This window comes from Malania oleifera, chromosome 1 (genome assembly GCF_029873635.1).
Source record: "Malania oleifera isolate guangnan ecotype guangnan chromosome 1, ASM2987363v1, whole genome shotgun sequence".
NCBI lineage: Eukaryota > Viridiplantae > Streptophyta > Magnoliopsida > Santalales > Ximeniaceae > Malania > Malania oleifera.
Genome location: NC_080417.1, coordinates 12509131 through 12535732, shown reverse-complemented (window position 1 = coordinate 12535732; position 26602 = coordinate 12509131). Strand labels below are relative to the sequence as shown.

Sequence of the window (26602 nt, the reverse complement as noted above, 5' to 3'; positions counted from 1 at the left end):
TGATTATGATGACCTTGGACACATAGCAACGGTACCGTACAAGTGCTAGCCTAGACCAAGCCAACCAGGTTCTGATATCATATAACATATACTGAAATTGTGATACATGGATATCTTATATCATTAATTATTATATCAATCATATCATTTTGCATATTTACATATATCATGAAAAATCATCGACTCATATGCCAGTATTACACATTTTATCCGGCAAATCATAGCACAACTCATACGCTGGCAAATCACATCCATAGCTCGGCTCGTACACCGACAAACATATCCATAGCTCAGCCCGTATACTGGCATATCATACACATAGCTCGGCTCGTACGTCGGCAAATCATACACATAACTCGACCCGTACGCCAGCAAATATATCAAAATCTCGGCCCATACGCCGATTTTTCATTATACAAATTCGTATCATTAACACATTCCCAAAAAATAGTATTTCATATCAATTTATACTCATGTCACACTAACAAGTTTTTCACATATTCAACATACCATCATTTTCAACAGTATTTTCCCAAATACAAATCATATATATAAATATATTTGTTTTCCTGAAATCAAATAATATAACAATATACATAGTTTTCATAAAATACTAGCTTAGTTTATCCCATTACCTGATTCCTGAAAAACCTCTAAGAAAATCTGTCCCGCACCCGCAGGGTTCCTAACTCAACACCCTGGAAACAACATTTTTCATAACTAAAGTTCAGTATTTCTAAACATATAACACTTTTTACAACTGCCAAAAATCCAAATATTGAGTAGAAAGTCTTACCTTGGATTTGGGATAGTTTCCACTTTAACCCCACCAATGATCCGCTCCGGTAGACTTGCAGAGAACTTTCCCAGAAGCATCGTGGTGGCTTCATATCGTCAAACCGGTGGATATCCAGCCCGAAATCGAAGAAATAAGGAGGAGAAACAGAAGGGTAAGAGAGAGAAAACTTCTGCGCAGGATTTTTCGGCCAAAAATTAACTTTAAGCCTATTTAAACTGTGGCCTTCGTCGACGAGTCACGTCACCTCATCGACAAGGTTAATACAAAATCCATCAATGATCTCTCCCCTTCGTCGACGAAATTCAGAAACCCCAAAATCATCCCCTCGGTATTTCCTCATCGACGAGCCCAATTATGTTTTCGTCGACGAATCCTATCCTCATCAACGAGCTCCTGTTATACCCTCGTCGACGAGGAGCTGAAAGATTCTTGAGATTTATCCTTTCCAAAATGCAACATCGTCGACTGCATCCTTCTGTTTCCGGTTTCCATTTTCCTTTCTTTTATTATTTAAATATCATTATTCTTCGGGTCGTTACAGCGCTAGTCTACTAACACAGCTCCTTTTAACTGTCATCAATTAGTCTACAGCTCCTTTTAACTGTCATTGTATACATGGTTGCATTACCAAACACAAGCAACATAATCCTTATAACATTTCATTATCAATGCATTTCTTACATAGCCTGCATCTCATACATATAACATATGTTTACATTGCATTACCATCTACTCATGTCACACAATTTTCTAGTAAAATTCATACATTGCCTGTAAAATAAGCCAACCAACATTTAACATTTATATATTGAAAATATACTTTCATTTCTTACATAATTATCTTAAAAATATTATTCACTTTTATGAGTTCATTTTCACATATACATAGCTAAATAAACAGTCCTAAACTTAGAAAACATAATTTACATGGTTAACGTTTTATACCCACATATACATATATATAACATAGTCCATTTTCATTTAATTCATAAAACCTGATTTAATACATAAATTTTCCCTTACCTAACTCCTTGAACTACGTTAACAGGAATCCCCAAAAGACGCATGTGACGCTCACCCGGACCCTAGTTCAAAAACCCTAGTTTAATTAAATAAACCCCAAATAAACTACTATTTCTAACTTTTTCTCAACTTATAAACGTTAAATAAACTTATAAAAACTCAGAAATACAAATCTTAATTTTTACCTCAACTTAGGAGCGTTTCCTAAAAAGTCCAATTTAGAAAACTGATCCGCTAAATGTGTAAAGAATCTTCCCTAGAACACCATAGTGACCTCCGATCATCAATTCAGGCTGAATCCAGGCCAAAAAGCTAGAGAAAAGGCAAAGGAACTTTTAGAGAGAGAAAGAAATGAAGGAAAATAAGTTTCCTTGGTGTGGAAGCTTCCCCAAACCTTCTTATACTCGACTTTGTCACATGGACTCGTCGACGAACCACTGAAGAACACTCGTCGAAAAGGTCGTGAGCTCGTCAATGAGTTTCAGAACATCTCAAAACCGCTCAGTTAATCCTCGTCGATGAGATAAGCATACTCGGCGACAAGGCTCACAAGATCTCTCGTTGATGAGAAAATCCTACTCATCAACGAGCACCTACTTATTACCCTTTTAAAATTTTTTTTCCCTTTCTTCTATTTCCCCTTTTCCTTTTATTATCTTTCTAAGTAGTTAAAAAATTATCCGGGGCGTTACAGAGAGTTGGAGCAACCTCCTCAGCCCACTAATTCAGAAATCATGACAGCCATCGCTGGTCTTGCAGCCTCCTTCACTAGATTCAAGGAAACTCAGATTCAATCCACCGAGTCAATGTTAAGAGAATTGGGGAAGTTGACTACCTCATCTGATTCCAGGTACACGAGTATTCAGACGGAGTTCAGAGATTATCATGTTTTGGAAGCAGAGAGGCATACTTACGTGTGTAATAAATATTCCAAGCTTGAATCCATCATAAAGGCAAACTTTCATGTGCTTGGTGATCGCCTCATGCAGCTGAACGAGGATGATGAGGATGAGATGGAGTTCATTGAAGGAGAGGAAAATTCTGTTGGTGGAGCAGATGGAGAGACTTAGAGGGTGCTTCTCAAAAGAAGCAGACTTACTTTCTCCTTGCTCCTATACATTTTCTTTGGGTCTGCATCTATATACATCGTATATCTTTCTGCATCACTACACGACACGTGCACCCACTATCCATTTTTGCATATTTGTGATGGTTAGGTAATTCCTTTGCCTATATTTTGTTTGACTACTACTTTTTACTTGATTGTTGTACTTCTCTTACTATCTTGTTCTGTGTTCGGATCATTTGGATCGACAATACATGTGGGATGATCTGAATTTGACCATCACTGCATATTTTACTTATGTCATTACATCTGGAAAGCCATGTGCATGACTAATGCAGTGATATGAAATACTAGAAATTGGCATCTGAGATGCAGATATATTGTGAATTGCTTGACGTTGTGTGTTTTGCGGGTATGGGAAATATCCAATTTACAAACAGCACATTGCCGAATTTTTTTTTAGAAATCCCATACACAAACTCACACACCATATGCTAAGGGAATCATACTGAGCTGAATATTAAAATTATTTTTGAAAGGATGAGTAAACTTCAAATCAATAGGGGGAGATTTTATAAAATCTTATTTAAAATGCTAGCTTAGACCTATAGTTTACTGTGGTCCGCATGTTTAAAGTAATGAACTTTCTTCTACCCACAGAAAATTTATATTTCTTAGCATCTAAGCTCATACTCGAATGCACAAGGGGAGTTCTTGCATTTAAATTACTGTCTTACTTTGCTCACTCTCTCTTAAGCATTAGATGTGTACTGAGTTGTATTGTAGCATAAGTAGTAAATGAAATATCGTGGTTTGTCGCAGATATTTTCGCTTTCATACCATATGATCATGCAATTGAATTATTTATTATTCAGGAACCAAGTGGTTGATCTTTATGGTATTCTGTGACGTTTAACCAAAAAAATTATGCTTGTTTGAGCTATATATTAAAGTTTCTTTTTCAGCAAGCATCATCCCCAGTCCTTATTGAAAATATCAAAGGGGGAAACTTCTTGAAAACTAATTGTTCTATAGCAAGAAATTTCTTTTTCACTCATCTTGTCTCTTGCTTAACCATTCATGACATGCAGTATTAGGGTTTTTATGCAAAACTATTTTTCTATGATGATTGCTATGAACATTATTGTATTTTTCATGATTGCATTTACATAATTTTCTTTATCTGCCTACAATCTAGTTATTTATGGCTTTGATTTAATAAAAATTGTCCTTAAAATCCCAAATTTATCTCAAGTCTTATGTTGTACCATTTGGCCAGTTGTACTAATCATGTTGTAGTATTTATCCCACTTGGCCAATTACACTATATTTAGTGCCACTAATGACAAAATATTTTCCAAACAATTATGTACTTATCAAAAATGGAATTTTTCTCTTCACTAAGGTTGTTCTTAAATGCTTATCCTCTTTACCTTAGCTCTTTCTATTGATGCCAAAGGGGGAGAAATATAATTTCGCAAAACCAGGAAGCTATAGTTCTTGAGCTATACTGCCACAACTTGCAAACATGATTGATTGATTGATTATTTAAAGTCTTCCTTCCCCACATATGCTTGATTTACATCGTAAATTTATTTTATGCATATTCTTTGGGGGAACCTTGATTACGCGTCAAAGTTGCGTAATTAAGTATTTAAATGCATTAATTAAATATCACTATTTTAATTAAATACTTAATTATGTCCCATATTTTAATCAGTGAGCTCATTTGATAATATTTAGATAATTATTTTATTTTTGTCAAAAATTTACAAGCATTTGTGCTTTATTATTGTAGGATAATTTTTGAAAATTAAAGCCGAAATTAAAATGTGCATGGGTCGTGTGTGAGAGAAACCGAGCCATGCATGTGTGAGTTTGAGCCCGTGAAGAGGCCATGCACTTATCATGGAGCTTATACAAATTGGAAGTAGTGTGCTTGTGTGTGAGAAGACTATGTGGACTTCATGCATATGAATCTGTGTCATGTGATGAAAAGTGGGCAGCAATCCAAGTCCGAAATTCGTTAGGAGACAGCCTGAACGTATTTTGGTATTTTAATCATAAATCTCTCATATAATATCAGATTAGTGTGATTCAAGTGGCATTGGAAATATTATTAAGATATCTACAATTCATTTTGAAATAGCCTTTTACTAATCCGGACGTTTACTAGGTCAAAATCGGGGTTGTGCACTAGGAAACAAAAAAAAAAACAAGAAAACGAAAACAAAAAAAAACAAAAAAATGACTTGGTTTGACCCATCCATGCATTGAGGCACAAGGTCTTCAATTTGAGAAGGCATGCGCTAGCCTAGGGGAGTCTGGGGGCATTTTAGTGAATAAAAAGGGCTAGAGCAGCTTTTAAAAAGGAAGGGCAGTAGGTTTTTGGAAGAGTTTTTTAAGGCTTTTGGTAGAGTTTCTTTGAGTTTTTTCCCGGTTTATCTTTTTTTTTTTAATATATTAAATAATAACTTTTTTGAAAAAATAATTCCCGGAATGACTCTAATGGAATCTCGCTACTTAGTCCTGCGAGATTTAAACAAATCTCGTTGAACCAAGTACCAAGATTTTCCATGTGTCAAGCCCAAGATAAACATAGGCAAATCTTGCTGGGAACAAGCTCAAACATAGAACTGAAAGGCTCAGCACATTTTGGTGTTATCATGCCTAACAATGCGCTTATGGGTTTTTTTTGTTATTACTATATCTATTCTTATCAATTCAGTATTTAAGATAGCATAAAATCTCACTTTGGTTGCCTACAAGACAACCTAAGGCTTGTATGTTAATACAAAAGTAAAACAAAGAAAGTTTAGATATAAGATATTTTGAAAGGATAAAATTTGTATGACAATGAGCAATTTGGTGCTAACCTTGTCGGTGTCTCTATGTGCTAACTAAGTAGCATACATAATTTGAGGGTTTATTGTTGTAAGATCACACCAAAGTACCCAAAAGCTTGAAGTAAAAAAAAAAAAGCCTCTTTTTATCAACATCAGCCAAAAATAGATTACTGACCTTGTCCTGTTCAAACTTGTTGGATAATAGTCTCTTAATGCCACTTCCATCAAAGGTATTTTCCCTATGTGCAACAATCAAGGTTGTTCCTTGAAAAATTGAGCAACACTTTCTGACACTTTTTTAAATTCCACCAATAGGGTTTCTTGCGAGACAAGTTGATCAAGATCATGTTTAGCACAGGTTGGTTCCATAATGTTGCTCAACATTGCATTTACTTTTTCAGTTTCTGTAGAAATGGGTCAGGGTAGGTGAAGGACTTTAATGACTATTCAATACTGCTGTTAATTCACAGTAATGGGCAGAGTTTATATATATATATATATATATATATATATATATATATATATATATAAAGACTTGTGTCTGGGGCCCTAAAATGATTTCATTTAATACACATACTAAATATACAACATAGCTTTATATATAAAGACTTGTGTCTGGGGCCCTAAAATGATTTCATTTAATACACATACTAAATATACAACATAGCTAAATAAATGCATGCATAGGACAAACGGCCGGAGGAAGAAGCCAAGGAAACCGCATTTTTCAACCCAACAGAAGATGGAGAGTCTTCTTTCCTAACTATTGTTTCCCTTATACTTCTTCTTCTTCTTCTTTCTTCGAAAGATATAATTAAATAATAGCTAAAGTGTACTAGTGGATATCATCAACAGTGGCTTCGATCAGAGCATTTTTTGGGTGCTTGATCCGTCTTGTTCAAGTAATTACATTCAGCTTTGATCATATTTTATTTGTCGTTTTTAGCATTTATATATATGCTTCTCTTCTCATAATTGTTTATAAAAGTTGAAAGCTCTCCAACATACCTTCAGACTATACACTCTTGAAGTCTTGAAACGACATCTCTCATTTGATGTGGTCTTCTAAATTTGTACACCATGTGTGTATGAGATAATCTTTTGGCCTTACTAGCATGTTCAAACCCCCCAAAAAAATTCCTTTTGTTGCTTGAATCATTCACCTAAATGGAAACTAAAATATGGCTTTTTATACTTGATAACATCAAGTATCCATATCCTTTGGATCCATTATTTTAATTTATATTAAAATAATATTATTAAAATAATTTTTCATGTTAATCATGCCCCATAAAAAAACCAATTAACTATACATGACCTTATTCAACATTAATCTCCTTTACTATTAGCCACGTTGTGTATATATATTTAGATGTAATATATTGTTGAATTGGGTACGGGCAACCCTAACCCTAACCCTAACCCTAATTAAGTTTGATTTATATTATTATTTTGATTATTATCAAGTGTTATGATGAATTTTTATTTCCATCAATGTTGAGAATTATGCCAAACAAAAAAAATATTTTCATGAGATAGTAATTTTATTTTTCAGGTATAATATTATTGGAAAAGTAATTCTATGAACACATTCAAAATAAACTAAACCAAAGATGTTGATTGTTCTATCATAATTTAAAACTTGATTGAAATGTTAAATTTTTGTGTACCAAACACTTTAGGCTTATGTTTTTTTTTTATCAGTAAAAGTAAATTGTATTGATTAAAATGGATATGTACAGTATATGTAAGAACCCGAACCGTGAAAATTAGGTTTAAATAAATAAGAGAGGGGTAAAATTGGTATTTGAACAGGTTTCGTCGACGAAACCAGATTTTTTCGACGAAGTCTTTGCTTTTCTCGTCGACGAAATTCAGAGACTCGTCAACGAGGAGAAGCCGAGGAGTCTCCGACGAAGGCAGTAGAAGATTTGTCGACAAGAACACCATTTTGTTGACAAGTTGGCCCGGGTCAAAGCGCTATAAAAAGAAATTTTCATTAGTTCTTCATTAAGAAACTCAAATATCTCTCTCTCTAGAACTCTCCCTACTCTCTCTCTCTCTATAGATTTCTTCGCCGATCGTTGCTGGAATTGGGAATCTGAAGTTATCACGAGGATCGTGGAAGGATTCTCTACAAGTTCTATGGATTGAAATCTCGCTTCGGAGATTTTCGGGTTTCGGCGTAAAATAGAGGTAAGGCTCGATTTTCAATTCTGATCTGATAGTTTTGTAGGTAGCAGTCTTCTAAGTATATTCTGTACTGTGATTTGTAGGTTTTAGAACTCGGTTCGCTGTTTAGGGGCCTTAGAGTTCGGGATTTGGTATTCGAGGAAAATGTAAAGGGAACTATGTTTATATTGGTTATTTTTTAAATCAGACTAGGTGGAACTGAGGTTCATGGTCCTCTGTATGTTTTGGCTACTCATTTAGGGGGATCTAACAGGGAAAACTATGGGTTTTTCATTATTACACTTTTGAAAAAAATGGGGCGACGGGCTGCATTCTTGGTTTTATTGAAAACCACGGGTATATGTTGATTTATATTGTGATATTGAGATGGTTGTGCCTTGACTTGTTTAACTTGTATTTGTTTAGAAAACCATAATTCCGATTACCAAATGGGTGTGGTTTGTTTGGTTATATGAGTATGCATACATTGTATCTTGGTGAAATAGGAACGGGGTTCCAAATTGTTACAGGTTTGAAAATCTGGCTTTTTCTGAATAGTGCGCAATACCACTAGATTGGCCAGCTTTTGAGCCGAAGGGTGTACGAACACCAGATCTGCACCGATTCAACGCTGATGCTATGCCAGGTTACCGGGGGCATCGGCGTTTTGCCAAAGGATGTGAAATATCACAAGACTGCCGGCGTTGGGCGAAGGGTGTGAAATATCACCAGATCACCGGTTTTTACCGAAGGGTGTGAAATACCACCAAACAGTCCGGCTTCAAGCCGAAGGGTGTGACGACACCAGATTGTATTGCTTGTTTTGTGAAAATACTAGAACTGGTTTTGATTATTGAATTATGCATGTTAGTATCTCATGATAACACTCAAATGCCACATACCGATATAACCTGTGTTCTTCCTTATTAAGAGGTGTCTTAACCCTGCTGTACGTACATTTTTATAGGTCCTTCAAGTAACTGGAACTAGCGTCCTGGTGTGGCGAGCGCAGTAGCCGGTGCACTGCAATTAGCGCTTAGGTAAGTGCTAGGACTGTATTTTTGGTGGGTTGCCATTTTGAGATGTATTTGGGCACCCATTTGTACGTTTTGATAGAGCATGTTTCTACTCTTCTATAGACTCTGGTATGGTACTGCATATGTATATATAGAATGACTTTTTTTTCGCTACGTATATGATTGTGTTTGGATATGTTTAGAGTGCGTGGGAACCCCACAGGGTCGGACCCTCATCCATTGTATTATATCTTTGGATGTTTTATCGGATACAGGGATAGGTTAGATAACATTTTTACTCTTGGGTCCCATTTCTAGGTTCGGGGCGTGACAGTATACACTGGGCATGCCCAGGAAAGGGGGGAACCAAGTTCCCATCACAATTGCAAAGCAATGCAATCAAAAGGCCAGCCAAAATGGCCACCTACATCAGAAACAAAGGAGACCCAAGCTCCAATTCGAAACAACACAAGTAACAAAAGTTACACAAAAACCTGGGCATACCTAGGATCTCAAAGCCATATCAATTCAAAGATAAACGAAGCATCATTATAATCATAGCATCAACACATGCACAACCACACTCACTTGAGCAGTAGGAGTACAAGTAGAACAACTAGGAGGATACAACTAGGAGCATCAACCAGGAACCGAACCCAAGACCCTTCACTCAGGACCCTTCACCCAGATACTAGGAGGATACAATTGGGAGCATCAACTAGGAACCGAACCCAGGTCTCTTCACCTAGAGACTATGAGGATACAACTAGGAGCATCAACCAAGAACCAAACCCAGGACCCTTCACCCATAACCCTTCACCTAGAGACAAGGAGGATACCACTGGGAGTATCAACCAGGAGCCAAACGCAGGACCCTTCACCCAGGAACCTTCACCCAGAGACTAGGAGGATACAACTAGGAGCATCAACCAAGAACCGAACCAGGACCCTTCACCCAGAAAAGGACACAATCCATAAGCGGCCTATTGTCAAAATTCTAAACATATCCATTTAGATCACAATCAGAACAACGGAAATAACCAAAGCATCTTCGGCTGAAGACCATTGTAAACAGGCTAAAATCAACACTGTAGTGCCCCCATCTGCATTCATCAAAACACGTAACCTAGGACACTTCACCTAGGATTGGAAGCATTGACCAGGAAACGAACCCCTAGCATTGACCGGGAAACGAACCCCTATCCACTGTGCCATACCCTTGAGGGCATCATACCAGCTTTTGAAATTGTCACCAAAAGCATGTGGATCTGAACCGTGCCAATCGTCAAACGATGATGAAAACATCTCAAAAATTTGCATCCCTATGTCCAACAACAGATTGGAAAAACAGTTGACCAACGCTCCAAAACATTGCCCAGGAAAATGACACTGTATTTGATGCAGTATCAACTCGCCAAACGGTCATGGAGACAGCTGAAAACTATTTATCCACCTTACTTCAATCACACTCCTACTATGTGACACATAGGCAATTCACCCCTCCTACAGTGCGACACATAGGCACTTCAAAATTCAAAAATCAAATTGATTGGAGGAAGCTTTTGAAACAAAGAAACACATCTCAACAGAGACAAACATTTGAAAACAACACCAACTCATGCGGGCCACAGACAATCACCAACCCCAATGACAGACTGAAGCACCTGACAGCCGAAAGCACAGCAACAGTGCACAGGCGATCAAATAAGCGCCAAATTGGAATTGATGAGTAGAGAAGGAATTTGAAATTAAAAAATCACACGGATCACCGAAAGAAGAGACACGTGGACCACAACCTGCATGAACTAACTCCAATCGGGAACTGTGAGTGAAGAACAGTAACTGGAGAACAAACACGAGAATGAACTGAGGAAGGTGACAACTCATGAACTGAGGAAAGAACAAACCACAAACTGGAACATTGAACCGCAAGAACGAAGCCAACAACTGAAACCGAACACAACAAAATGAATGAAACCGATCATGAAGACAACATAACCAACAGAATGAACTGGAAAGGTGACAACTCATGAACTGAGGAAAGAATAAACCAAGAACAGAAACACTGAACTGTAAGAACAAAGCAAACTCTAAAAGTGAACACAATAAAAAGAATGAAATTAAAAGAAACAAAGTAACCTCCAATAAGAAAAAGTGTGTCGGAAGAAGCACGAGCTACTTCGCTTCTGCAAATCTAAATCGTAAAACTGATGTTAAACTTTCAAAACCGGACAACCCACCAGACTTCCAACTCCATAGTTCGAAAAGATCTGCACATGCTACAGTAAGTCGTAGCCATCAGAACCTTTGACACATGGGAATCAATTCTAGTCTTGTGGTTGGCTCCCACGTTGATTCGAAGAAGAACCTTCGTAGTAGGGAAATCATCATCGTTACCTTGATGGCCTTCCTTCACACCATCAGGGATCAATTTCCCACTGGTATAGAAATTTCAAACTCGGACAGCTCCACCCAGTTTACAATGATTCTTGACCCAAAAAGACACGAAATCATGGGCAGGTTCAATTTCCTTCTTCAATCGAAATTTCTGTGTGGCACTCTTTATGGCCTTGCGGGCAGAAAATCTCCTCATGGCCAATCGGAATCCAGAAATCAAGAGAGGTTCAGCCATGGACGAGTGTCCCTCCACGGTCATGCGCTTCTCTCTAGGGAAAAGTAGAGTATCTCCCACTAACATGACTATATTAGAACTTACTCTTCATTGACTTTTGATCCAGTTTAGGCTTATGTTAGTTGGCATAAATATATGAGTGTAGTCTATTAACTTAGTTAATAGATAGATGATTATTTATTGGATCAAAAAATCAATATATTGAGTTATTACACATTTAAATAATCATGAAATTACATAAAAATTCTAACATAAAAAATTTATAATTCCATGCATATGACTTCAAAATTAAAACTAAATTCAATGATCATGAAAATTGAAATAAATTTACACATTCATGATTTATATATTCAAATAAACATGAGATGAAATAAAAATTATAATCTCAAAAATTTACATATTAATTGATTAAATACTCAAATAATCATGAAAGTAAATAAAAACCCTAATATAAAATAGAATATGATCATGAAAATTGAAACAAATTTACACATTCACATACAAATCTTGGCATCAATACAACATACATACATCATACATACAAGCATACTAAAATGTAGATTTCATATAACGTATAACAAATTAAATGAAAAAAAAAAAAACCCTAAACTTAAATTTGGGGGTTTCCAAACGAAACCTTCACACTAAAACTTGTATCAATCCAACCAACAAACTCTTCAATAAAAAATATAAATTTCAATTTTATCAAGAGCAAATGGTGGAAATCCACTTACCCCATCTCCTTTGTTTATATAGGTACTCCTAGAGTTAGCAGCCTCCTGTTTAATGAGCAACGGTCACCTGCAACGGTCACATACAAGCCTCTCCTTCTCTCTGCAACGTCTGCATGTAGGATTTGTGCTCTCTATTCTGTTCGCGCACAAAAGTGAAGGAGAAATGGTAGTTTTAGAGATCAAGCAAATCTCCTTGTGCCAAGTAACGAGATTTGCCATGCATCCAACGGTGGGTAGATGAGTCCATTAGTATTTCAAAGCAAATCTCGCTGGATGAACTAGCGAGATTTGTCAGGCGTCTAACGGCGGGTGAATGAGTTCATTAGTATTCCGAAACAAATCTCGCTAGATGATCCAGGGAGATTTGTCATGCGTCCAACTTTCCCAACCAAATCTCGCTGTTTGGTCCAACAAGATTTGTTTAAATCTCGCTGGACCAAACAGCGAGACTACATCAAAGTCATTCTGAGAAATACTTCCTAATAGGGTATTATTTAATATATATTTAAAAATAAATAAATCGGGAAAAAAATCGAGTTTCTTTTGGCTTTTGGGAGGAAGCAGTAGGGGATGCACAAGGGGAACCCGAGCAACTACTGCAACAGCAGCTTTGCTACCTAAACCTGAGCATCTCTCTCTCTCTCTCCTTCTTCTCTTGTTCTCTAGTTTTTTTTTTTTTTTCTTACATTTAAATACTTGGTTAATTATTGTTAATTTTTAGTTGAATTTTAATTAAAGTCTTGAACTTTTAAATTTCTATTGGGTTATTATTATTAAAGTCAATTTATCTTTTTTCTCTTCTTATTTAATATCATTATTAGAGTTAACTTCGGTTGGGCTATTTTTTGTTGTTAAAGTTCCTGTTGATCTCTTAAAAAATCTTCTTTAAGATTTAAATCTTGTTGGATTCTATTTATCTTAAGTTCAATTTATTTAAAGCCTGAGTTTTTATTGTATTTTAGTTTATTGTTCAAGTTGTTAAAGAGTCAAGTTTGTTTCTTTTGTTGGTCGTCACTTAAGTTATTGATTGTGTTAAAGTTTAGTTTTTTTTTTATTGGTGTTTTATTGAGGTTTTTAGAATTGCGTGCTCAAGTTAGGTAATAAAGTTTTCATCTTTAGGCTTTTATCCGAATTTTCAAACGTAAATTTTATTCCTGTTTGAATGGTTTGGAAATTGTAATTTTTTTTGGTTATTAGTTCGATTTTGGTCCAGCTCATTCAAATCAAACCGATACATTATAAATATATAAAAAAAATGCATATTATATGACATTTTAAGAATTTAAATTGAAATAGTTGTATTGCCCTAATATTGATACTTAAATTTTAATGATGAGTATTTTAAATTACATATTGACTAGAATGAAAGAAAGAAAAAATATTATTAATAGTGACTTTTCTAAATTTTAAATTGATTTAACTATTCAATTCGATTAACCATTAGATATTAACCTAGAAATTGATTAATCAAATTTCAATTAACTGTTTTAAGTAGCTCAATTTGAATTTACATTTTCTAATGAATTGAAACTTTGTTTCGATTAACAATTCAGGAACCATGTTTTGCTTAACTGAACTATGCTTTAGCCATTCCTAGCATCCATTATGGTCTCCCAAATTTCCCAATGGCACGGGAGCCTCTGGCATTGGGTATTGCCATAAAATATACTAATATAATATTACATATATATAACTTGTTATGAGTGACCATTACCATATCAAAGATACTTTTGAAGATACTTTTATATTTACTTTAGATTTTAAGTATTTTTACTATTAAAATTTAAGCTTAAGTACTTTTATGTACTTCTATTAATGGTAAATAACACAAGTACTTATTAGTTAGATAATACCAAATGGAAGCTAATTTTTGTTTATAGTGCTCCCTCTATTTCTTAATGAGAAAGGCAAGAGAAGACCCAAAATAAGAGATGAGTTCCTTCCCGTTGTATGACCCAAACTCAATATGGATTTCCGATTGACCAAAAAAAATTGCACGAGCCACAGAGGACCAAACCATTTAACCAACTCTTGCCCAAATTTTCACAAGTTTACCTCCAGGAACTCAAGCTGCCAGCATAACAACCATAACTCAAAAGGAGCATGGCATCAAGAACACCAACGTCCACCGGGCAGCTTGCAACTCAAGAACCCAACCAACGAGACAAGAAACTCGAGATGTCAATGGGAGAATCCAAAGACAAGTACAGAGTGCAGACTACACAAGATGGCATTATTACAGATTAAGGAAATACATAGATATAGACATACGCGTGCATGCATTCATATAGATATGTACATTTGTCAACCTCCGAGCCCATAGGATGGGCAAAATTGATTGCTACAAAAATTCTCTTTAGCATTGTGGTTGGATTCAAGCAAATTGACCTGCACAAGAACTTCATTTAGCTATCCCAAGTGAACTTCCATACAATCATCAATATGAAGAAAGCATCTGCACGAAAGTTACCTTGATGATCTCCCACTTCGAGCCAGGGCGCCTATAAGCTGCTAAGACACTCATGTGAAAGTCCTGGTTTCAAAGTACATTTGTAAATATGCCATTACATTTTCCCCACATGGACAGAAAATAATATTTCTAAACAGTAGGTATGTTTACCAAGGCCCTGCTTGAAATTTGAAAACTATTGAGGAAAAAGAAAAGAAAACATAAAGGAATCCAATTTCTTATGTTTAATTATCAAGAAAATTAAAAAATAAATAAATAATGTCAAATCAACGAACATAAATTTGGTTTTATACATCACTCACATTTAATTTTTCTTAATTAAATATCAATGATGTGTAAAATCAAATTTTTGTTCATAAAATTGGTATAATTTTATTTTCTTTCTCACTTTCCTTAATAACCAAATATGAAAATATGGATTGCTTCATATTTTCTTTTCCTTTCCCTAATATTTTCTGAGTTCCAAATGGGGTCTAAGAAAAAACCAAGAAAGAAATGGGGATTCTGGGGAAACTGTTCATCTGTCATCTAGTTTTTTTCATGTGCTTGGTGACATGAGCCAAACTAGCTTAAATTTTCAAGAAGAGCAGGAAACTTAAGAAGATATTAAAGGCACAAATTTCATGACATAGAAAATATGTATAGTATTTAATTAGGAAAGTCTTGGGGTATTATGATAGATCTTTGAAGAGAACTTCAAAATTATAAAGCAAATCTAATTGTGCAATTGTATCCGCAGCAAGAACTCACCCTAAAAGGATCACCCCTCAAGGACTGCACAAACATAGAACTTCCTGAGCCCCTATCCTGTAAGGAACAAGATGCATCTAACGTCTTTAATGCTTTCAGTCATAAAAGAGTCGAACAAAAGCAGAATGAATATCCCATAGGTGCTTTCTTAAGAGATATTGGCATATGTCATTGCACATACCTCCAAATCAACATCCCTAAGCCGCCTTCCAGTTTGAGCACAGCAAATGTGAACTACATGCTCCTCAGAACTCCCACTAATGACATAGTCCCTTCCATTTATGTAATAAGAACGTGTATAATTATGAGCACTTCCTGTAGATGTGATCTCAAAATTCATATGAAGCCTCCCATCTACTGCCAAAAGTTGCTTAACCTGACAACTCTTAAAGAGTTAGGCTCAATCTTGTACCCATCAAAGAAGCACCACAGTTCATTATTGCTACATATAGATGGCAAACCAGAGGTTGCAAAGCAGAGATACTACAGCTTTCAAGAGAACAGAAAATCCTCATATCTAAGGTCTTCTGGTCAACCATTGACCTATTTGGACTAATAATTAAAACTTTTTGGCCAGATTTTTCAGTTGGCACCCTTACACCGAGAAATCAAGACTTATGTAAGCATTAAATTATGATCTACAGTATAGAAAATATTGAATATCAATTCTTAAATATGGGTACCTCATTGTCAACTGCTGACACAAGCAGATAGAGGTCGTCAGGTGAAAAGCAAACCATCACATTTCCTCTTGAGCTTGAAGCCGTATAGCAAGGCCTTACTGGTTTCTGTCTCAAGTCCCACATCTTGACATCATGGTCGAATGATGAAGTGGCAAATATGGAGGGGGAATGGTGTGCAAATTTAGCAACATTAATGGGTTCTCGATGCAAATCAGTAAACAATTGTAGGCGTCGCCCAGTACCAATGTCATAAAGAGCAACATGTTTTGAGTACCCACTTGCAAGAAATTGATCATCCATTGAATTGACGTGAACAGAAGTCAGCTGCTCAAAATCATCAAATGTAGCTGTGCTGGAACTGCAATAGACATCTGCAACTTTTCGCAGCATGCCATTAATGTCATACAATTTCAAGGAACCATTATCAGAACCTGCAAGTAGCTGGTTATTCAACACCAAAGAAATCAACAATCACCACAGGAGCAAGGACCAAAACATGCTGTATGAAAGTAATTGTCTATAACATTAACAAACACAATATACGCACTGGTGTTGCAATTGTCATAAATATCCAAAAACAAACTATTGAGGCAAAGAAATGGCCATGTATTACCATCAGATCAGTACCATTTTATAACCTTCTATGCATCTGCATGGGATGCAGGCTGGTTAGAATTCATGAATTGTTACAAATCTGTAATAAATGCAGCTTCAAAACTTAGCCATTGGAGAGCTAAAATCATACTCTCTTAATATTTTCATCCAAATTCACTTCCCTTGGGTGCGCTTGTGAGGTTATGGAAACCTCATTATTTAGATTTAGTTAGCAGCAAGAGAAACATGAACATGGCTTAAAGTAAGCTTAAATGAACATGGCTTAAAATAAGCTTGTCAAATGTTGATTTTGAAATTCGGGTCCTGGCTTGGCCTGCAAATTTATTTGGTGGGGGTCCTGCCTGAAATTTGTGAGCCAAATGCTAGTCCTCCTTATGATCCATCTGCATCAATAATTGTGCATCAATGGTGCCTTGCACCAATTGCAAAATGTGCCCCCAAAGTGTCACATTGCACTATGTGCATGCACAAGCATGGATGGAGCCGTGGCCATCCTTGGGGAATATTTGATGATCTTACTAGAAGATGTGAATAGCCGAAGTAGTAGCTCTTATAAAAAAATGTGTTCCACTATTGCCAATAGAACAAATTAAGGGTACTCTTGCAAGAGATGATGACTCAAAACAAATGTAATTTTATATAGACAGCAACAACATACAGTTATTGCATACCTTGGATGGGTACTTCCGCAGCCAACAGAGCCCCAAAACACTGTTCGTTACTCCTGTGGATGGGACATAACCAACAAGGTTACCATTCTCATGGTTCAAAACAACTACTTCACCATCCAAAGTTCCAAAAGCCATAAGACTGGAGTTTGATGGATGATATTCAAACTGCCTTGGACGAATTATCTTACTTTCTTCTTTGGAAAATTGGCAAATGTTAGACACTGGACACATGAGCGGCCATGCAGAAGACCCAACTTTGGCAGCACAAAGAGACCGGGAGAAATAATGTTGACCCTTTCTATGAAAAGATGGACACTTTTCCGTGGATGATTTTTTCCAATGAATACTAGCTGTCCCCATTTCACGTTTCAACAAAGCACTGACAACACTCTCCTTGTGCTGATGTTTATATGGTAAGTACTCAAAATATTTGGAGAAGATAACCTTGGCCATCTCTCTGTCAGTCTTTCTTATTGGTAAATTATCTAGAACTTCCAAACGAGGCAACGAAGCGACCATATACTCTCTATAATGCTTCTCAAAGCATATGGGTGAAGGATGGTGCGAAATATACTTCTTCAAAGCAGTAGGGGTATTTTCTGTGCCTAAGTTAAGAGCACTCACAATAGACTCATCTTCATCACGAACATGCAATTTGTCAAAAGAAACCTGTTAGAGAAACTAGAGAATCATTCATCAACAATCAAACACCAAATAAAAGCATTCCAATCATATAATCTCATAGCAAAGTTCACAAGTGTAACTTCCTTATTACCTCATTTTGGAGAGGAGAATGTCCATCAAAGGCAGAAAGGGCACCAGATGAAAGTTCTAACAAGCTTATTCTTTGCAGGTGACTTGACAATCTAGCTTCACAATTTTCTGATATATTACAAGCTGCAGTTTGGACATCATGAACCATAAGTGAATCATCATTAGATACAAAGCTCCTGACTGCCTCATCTGTGCCAAAATCTTGGACTCTAACTTTCCTACTATCAACAGGTGGAGTATCAGAGTAGAATTTTTTTTTCAACTGACCCAAACCAGTTCGCTCATGCAAAAGAATGTCAGTTTTCTCACTGGATAACTTAGGACATGGCCCAGTGTCACTGCAGCACAAACAATTCTGGAAGCGGAGTTCCACCAAAGAAGGGAGCTTTGACAGCGCAGCACTAGTCGTCCATAGATTAGCAACTCGTGTCTCACACATAGAGAGACACATCAGATTTGGCATGCAAGCAAAACAATCCTTCTGCAAACTAGTTAGCGAAGTACAAAAATCCAGATTAAGGGTGTGTAACTGCATAAACCTGCCCACCATGTTGAGCTTCTGTATGTGCGATGATGTCAAGTTTAAAACTCGGCAAGCCAAGCCACCCCAAGAGAGATCCCTGGAAAATAAGCATAAATTTAACATTTCAAAAAATAACACTTTTAACCAATGTCTTAAAAGGCTCACCTCGAGACAAGGCACACCAAGATGCCTTAAGGCTCAGTTTAAAATACCAAATCCCAAGAAGGCCAACACATTAGACAGGGGAGCTTACATATTTGTACAAAAGGAAAAAGCTACGACTTTTGTGCCTTTTTAGTAGAGGCTTAATCATTTTTTATTGTGTGAATCTCAAGTTAGATTTGCCCAGAAAATTGTAATACATGTTTATGTGAAATGAATGTTGTAATATGAGTTGATTTCTAGGAACGGCATTCTCTTAGTAGAAAGGCCAATTTTTATTGATGCATGCAAGTGTGTATGTATGTGGCATGTATGTCTAGAATGGAGACCCAATAAGCATGAATACCAAAAAAAAAATATCAACTAGATGAGGACAAAGAAGATTACCCCAGGGGCAAACATGTCATTAAATCATCACTCACAAGGATGAGCTTAATAAAATATCCACCAAGAATAAGCCCTCAAAAATTGAATTTTGACAGCAGAAAAATAACGGCTTAACTATGGTAGAAGACATTATCTTTCCATGATTACTTAGGACCTGTTTACTTGCAAAAAACATTTTTCATTTTTCATTTCCAATTTTGTAGACAATTACAAAAAATGTCACATTGTTTTAAATTTTTCTAACATTTTTATGAGAAACTTAAAGAACTTTTTCTTTTTAATTTACAAGTTCTCCATATAAATGTTGGAAAATGGAAAACAAGACCTCAACCATGTCATTTTTATAACTATTTGAAAATTGAAAATGGAAACCAAAAACTATTTTCCACAGCTAAACAAAACCTTAAATTCTTGACTACTCCGTGGAGAAATTTGGTTTGTCTTACATTGTTTCAAAGGCAAGAGTTCCTTGCCCCGATTGTTTTGGTTTGAGAGAGAGAGGAGACAAATGATATTCATAATTAATGCTCATAAAAAGTTATCACTAGATAATATCAAAATATGAAACACAGAAAAACACCAATACATACTGAAAAAAGTCCTTTCCAAATGACATATCCTGGAGATCAACAACTCGGAGCTTCAAGTTTATTGTGCGCATCAAAGACATTACGTATTCTTCATTCAAGATGCAGGGTGATTCGTTAAGTATGTCAACAGCATCAGTATTGGAGGAGTCAATTGCCGTGAATACATCAATAAGAGGAGAAAAATCAGCATCCTTTAGATGGTCCAATAAAACCACTATGCAACATTTCTTGTGATGGGATTTCTGAATTTTAGCCTGGATAATAAGGCAAAAACTTAGCACAATAAACAGAAAAATGATGCAGGCTTTAAAAAGTCAATTTTATGTTCAAGTTTCTTATCCATGATTCACCGAAAATAAGTTTTATACCCAAATGAAATACCGGTAACATGCAGCAAAATATGAGTAGGGAGAATACTAAGTTTTGCATGCCATATTTTTATTAGAACTCATGTCCACATTAAGAATACATATTTTAACCAGAATCCCTTTGTTCATGGCATTAAACATTTTAAACTAACCAAAATGACTCCGCTGGGCATGAAAAGATGCTTGCGGATACAAGAAAAACACTGCAGGGAAAGAGTAGGAAGGCCTTTCAATTATTTGCATCTTCTGATAGTCCAACTACAACAGACAGAACACTTCACATGACTGGCTCACTGATCACCAATCTTAGTAAGAGATAAGGACTACATGGACTAATATCTCTTCACATGTTTGCAGAAGATCTTCGAAGCCCAAATGAGATTACAAAGAGTTGTCATCAAGTCATCTAAAATCCCATTCCTCAAAGTTGGTCCCACTAAATGAGATCTTGGGAAAGAGGCTTAGACAGTTTCCTAAACTTTTCGCTCGCTCTCTTTTATTTTTTCTTTTTCTTTTGGGAGTATGGGTGAGGTGGGGAGTCCTAAACTTCAGCCTACAGAATTTTTGAATGAACTGTCCAACATCAGATCTCGAATCTACACACTTGCATTGACAGGCCAAAACATTTAACATTGCACCTTAAAATGTTAAGAATTCCACTTGTGAGTTTGTCTCACATTGGAAAATTTGAGTGGATGCTTTTGGGTCAAGTTAGTGTTCACCCATGTGTATCAAGCCCACCCATGGGCTCTTCCGGTCCTAACAAGTGGTATCAGAACCGATGGTTCGTAACTCTGGGTAAGCAACATCATAAAAAGTTGAGACGTGAAACTAATTCTCCTGACGTGCTAACAGTTGGAGGACCAAGTGTGTGACCGAGACCAATAAGGATCATCTAGGTTGGGGATGGATCCGAATAGAGTCAAGACATGAGAGGTAGGATTGGTTCGGAGGCACGTGGAATGCAATCCGACACACGTAAGATGCTAGTGGTAAGGCCCACTTGAGCAGCTATTAGAGAATTGGGCTTCCTCTCAGAAGGGAGACGGTTTCCGTTCAAGGGAGAACAGTTGGAACTCACAAGTGAGGGGGAGATTGTTGAGAATTCCACTTGTGAGTTTGTCCTACATTGAAAAATTTGAGTGGATGATAGGTGCTTATATACATTATTGGGCCCAAGACCCAATAGACTTAAACTTTTGGGTCAAGTTGGTATTTACCCATGTATATCAAGCCCAACCATGGGCTCCTCCGATCCTAACAAAGAATGCCCCTATTTTCCATTAATTTTCCAATTAAAATTTAAGTAACCACATTCTTTTCGAAACTCACTTGTTCTAACAATAGCGTCATCTCTTTTTGTGGTTCATAAACAACCAACCTTATTTCAAACACTTGAAGTCAAAAAAACAAAAAGAAAGGTATAGAAACTAGAATAAAAGATGCATAGCATCAAAACCTCTTTAACCATTTTTTACCAAAAAAAAAAAGAACATGAAAAGACTGGTTAACCACTTGATACAATAGAAGAATATCACATATGATCTTTTAATATTGGACAGTAAAACTGTCACCAGAAAGCTTATGGGACATAGGAAAATACACATTTGTCAAGATGTACCATCTACCCCCATTTATCATTTTATAAAGGAAGCTCCACCAAATTTATGTTGAACATGCCATTTCACTGTCATTAATTCATTCCGGGGCTATATCATCCTTTAATGCAAGTAACTTGTCAAGTATTTTATCTACAATATATTGAAGATACTGTAATAGAAGTTTACTAAACCCTGTATTCCCAAAAATATCACAGCAGCAAATGGTGTACTTCAGTTCTCAATTACCACAATTGTTTGCATAATGGAACTTTAGCAGGACATAGTCAATAGTTCACCACCACCAATAGAAATCCCTACCCACTAACTGCACTACCATAATTATCATTTATTACATTGTCACCAGAACTACCTCTAAAAGTCCCACATCACCACCACTACCTACCCTCAACCACACAACTCATGGTACTATAGTGCATGTTCCCCATCTACTAGACAATGTTCTTGTGGATCATAAACCTGTAAAGAATGTGCCTTTTATCGTCTTTCAAACACCTAACTAAAACAATTCCTCTGCTTGGAGCTTCTCCTAGCCTTCATTTGCAACATATCTATCCAAAACCATATTTCATTTAAAAATGACAATCTCACTTGTATTGATCATGGTGGAAAAAATTCTAAAAAAGAAACCAACTACTTTTCAAATACTTTTTCTTTATGATTAATGGTAGTTTCAAGCAAGTCAAATTAAGACTGACCTTATTAAACCATGATAACACAGCCACATTAGGTGCCACCTCATTCCTCTCGCAAGATTCAAGGTACCTACCATCAAAATCAAAGCACACTATTAACTCAAAAAACATTAAAAAGAATAATGAAGCATCAAAGAGAATAATGAGCATGGCAATAACAATATGCATTCAAGAACTGCACAGACAAATTGAAGAAAGAAATATGGTCACCAAAACTCTTCATACTATTACTATCTACTCTTTATGAAATGTTTCTGTAGTTTTATCCCCCGAAGATTTTTTTTTGGTATTTTGTGCTGGAAACAATCCTAGAAACAAGCACGACTATCTTCTAAGTGGCAGAGTAAGTGGTGTTTTTGTACTTGTTAGTTCTTGTATACCTCTCCTATGCAAAAATAAACTTTTTTATAATTCAATATATATATATATATATATATATATATATATATATATATGGAAACTTCAAACTTCTAAAATCCTACAGACGATGAAATAATACTACCCACTCAAATATTGAATGCCCTTCCCTATAAAGTAACCAATGTCTACTCAACTTAGTGAACTATCAGGCAACATACATAAACATTTGAAACAATCAACACCATAATTTCACACGCTAAAGGAAATCTGCATATATGGGAATAAAGGAAGAGGGAAAGATGGAATAGGAAAGGGGGGTATATGCATATATGGTAGTTTGTCCTGCAACAGGCCATTCTGTTCAATACTTCAATCAAAGACGTAACACTACAAATACCCAGTTTTGATTTTCCTTTTCGTGGAGAATACAAATATAGCAAGTCATAAACAAAGAACCACGTTAAAGCTATCAAATCATTTTCGTAACCATTCAATTCCTTAGCTGAATTTCGATCCGCCAACAACTGCCGAACCCCCTTTTTCCTAACTTTTCTAAGTAATTAATCGAAATAAACTTCCAATCTTAGCAATCAAGTTGCTTTACCCATGATTCTCGTGATTATAGCAGCTCACCCAGAGAGAAAAAAACAATGATTACTGGCAAATAGCAACCCTCGTGTGTTTCTGCCACGGATTTTTATGAATTTGCAGCTTAGAATGAAAAAGAAGCTTAAGAGGGGGGAAGAAGAAGCGAAAATTTGTTGTTGCTCTAATTGGTTTGAGAAAAAACTACACGAAAATAAAATGGTAAAAATCACCCAATTAGTCCGCCAAAAAAAAGAAAGAAAAATTCGACCGTTAAGTTGACTTTCCCTCTACTTCGGAAGTAAACAAACAACGAAGGCATTACAAAATTTCCATTTCCATTCCCTTTCCCTCTCATAATTTTCCCGGAGATCAATCACAGCCCGTGTGCCCAACCATTCTGTAAACCAAATTCACCAGAGCTAAACGAAGAGAGAGAGAGAGAGAGAGAGAGAGAGAGAGAGAGAGAGAGGGAGAGACCTAGCTTCAAGGGTGGAGATATCGAGAGACATGGCTCATCAACTCAGCATTCGCATTCGCAACAGCGTAGATGTGGAACAGCGGAGCTTGCAGAAATGGCGATTCAGTAAAAAATTCAACGGAAGAGAAAAGTATAAGCGAGGTTGCTTCTCTGAGGAGCGGAGCAGACTGCAGCGGATAAGCACTTAATGTCTTATCAATTAGTAAACATGATTATAATAATCCCACATTAATTGAATATTGCCATTGTAGTGGGAAGGACCAATCACCAAACCATGGAAAGAGACCTCCCAACTTATCTCTTAAGTCTTCTCTCTCTCTCTCTCTCTCTCTCACAGATGGACCATGTCCCAAAACGACATTTACAAAATCATAAAACCTTCAATGGATGATTCTAAATTATTTCATGTTTCGCACCAATTATCATTCATACCTCAGACCACATGTCTGCGTCTTCCTGTACCTCATTGTTTTTTGAGAAAAAAAAAATAGTGAAAGTTGAAGGAAGTTTCAAAGTTAACGTGCATTAATTTAAAAAATATATCAATTTTAAATTATTAGTTGAACAAATATAAATATAATTATAAATCAGATTATTCTCTTAAAAGTAAATGATGCACTCTTTATTTTAAATCAATTTATATTCTAAAAGACAACAAATTCTTTTTCTACATGTAAATTATTAATTTATGTTATGTTAATATGACAAATATATATATATATATATCAATTTAGTGAATATGACTATTCCTTAAATTTTTATTTTTTTTATAATCCGAAACTCCAGCCACCATCGCGCCACTTTGGATACTATAATGCGGCACCAAATCCGGGGGATGAAAACTATCTGCCCATTAATGCACTCCTCAATAGGGAATCGAAGTCGTGACTTTGGAGTCACTAAAGTTACAAATTGTCCTTCCCACTACAGCCAACTTGGCTCGAATGATAGTATGTAATACATGAACTTATTACTCACAATTGAAGGTTTAGTTGTGACATAATAGGTAGTGTTTGAGAGTATGCATTTAGAATTTTGAATTTGGATTTGAATAAATTTGGACAAATTTTAATACAATTTTATATATCATCCAATAAAATTTTAAATCCAAACCTGCAAATCCTAAAAATTAATTGCATACTTTTAAAATTTTGAATTGACATATTGTGTCTAAAAGAAGATTTTTTATTTTTTTACAAATGAAGTTTATTGTTTGTAGAATTGTATTTTTTTTTTTAAAAGAAAAATAGTAAAGTAGTATTAATTTCACGCATAATTACTTGTTTGGTCACATTTAAAAAAAAAATTGTTTAATTACTTTACTTTTTCTTGTGCTTGGTGTTTCCTATACTGAATGATTGATGAAGTCCCAAAGTGGATGTCTATGCAACTTTAATTTCTTAATTAATGTCTAATCCAAACATGATTTCTACTATTTCTTATATATTTGATTAAAGTTATAGTAATTCAAACATGTGCAACACCTTAGACGTTTGTGTATTTATTTAATGTTATTTATGTTTGTTTAATCCAAACACGTGCAATGTTTGATTATACTTTTTTTTTTTTTCAAAAAAATAAAGTTTATTATTGTTAATACCAAACTTTCTTGTTCTTATTTATTTGTGATTAATGTTTGTTGGACTCTATTATGCATGTATATATAGCTATATAAATAGAGATATAACATAGAAAAAATTATATTTTTCACGATAATAAAGGTTACAAAATAAGATGGAGATACTTTAGGATATAATGATCTAGAAGTAGAATACCACAAAATCAGAAGATAACAGTAAATATCCAATAAGAAGCGTTAAGGTAATACTTTGTGAAAAATATGTCATTGCACACTTATGATGATTCTTGGAGATTAGTTGATTTCGTGCATCATTTTTTGATTCTCCCATTATTAACCTTTGTGTCGATACCAAATTCGTATCTGTTGGAGTGTCAAGCTTGAAGAACGAAAGAATCTAGGTCGTCCATTTGAAAAAAGATCCAACGGCTGTTTTTTTTTCTTGCCTATCTAGGGGGGCATTGATGTAATTTGCTCCTTTCTTTAGTTGTAAATTGAAAACAGTAGGGGTGGGGGTTTAATTTTCTCTGTTTTCATAACAGATTTTAGCCACAGCCGAGACTTCTTGCTTGGAGAACCCAAGAGCCTTCAGCAACCGCGAGAGAGAGGGTTTCTTCAGTAGGTGGAGTTCCTTGCGGCCAGCGCTAGTTCGCGCCTGGGTAAGCTAAAATAGGGAGCACAGATCTAGGTTTTGGGAGGGTTTCTTTCAGGGAAATCAGGGAGGAAGATAGGAAGAAGCATAGGGTTTTTTGCAGGTGCGAAGAGGGTTTTTCTTGGGTCATTTCCTGAGCTGATTTTCAGAGGAGATTGGTAAGCCAAGAGAGGTAAATTTGTGTACATGTATTTATTTCCACCGTCTTTAATAAAGCATCTCTGAAGGTGAGTTCCAGCCATGGATGTAGGCCAATTTTTGGGCCGAACCACATAAATGGGTTATTGTGGTTTGTGATATGCATGTTTATGTTTTGCTGAAATTATTGTGGCTTTGCTGAATATTGTTTG

The 26602-nt window shown here is 35.8% G+C and overlaps 1 protein-coding gene across 1 annotated transcript; it reads right to left on the bottom strand.

Annotated features, from left to right (window-relative positions):
- Window positions 1-14293: 14293 nt before the first annotated feature.
- Window positions 14294-24410, bottom strand: LOC131155325 (protein DWD HYPERSENSITIVE TO UV-B 1-like). Its single transcript, XM_058108380.1, has 10 exons — window positions 24021-24410; window positions 22599-22665; window positions 19914-20167; window positions 18253-18871; window positions 17478-18146; window positions 16192-16632; window positions 15690-15884; window positions 15509-15565; window positions 14759-14821; window positions 14294-14676 (listed from the first exon to the last, which is right to left on the bottom strand). Exons 1-10 carry the CDS (start codon window positions 24050-24052, stop codon window positions 14593-14595), a joined length of 2481 nt encoding a protein of 826 aa, XP_057964363.1. The 5' UTR covers window positions 24053-24410; the 3' UTR covers window positions 14294-14592.
- Between the last annotated feature and the right edge of the window lie 2192 nt (window positions 24411-26602).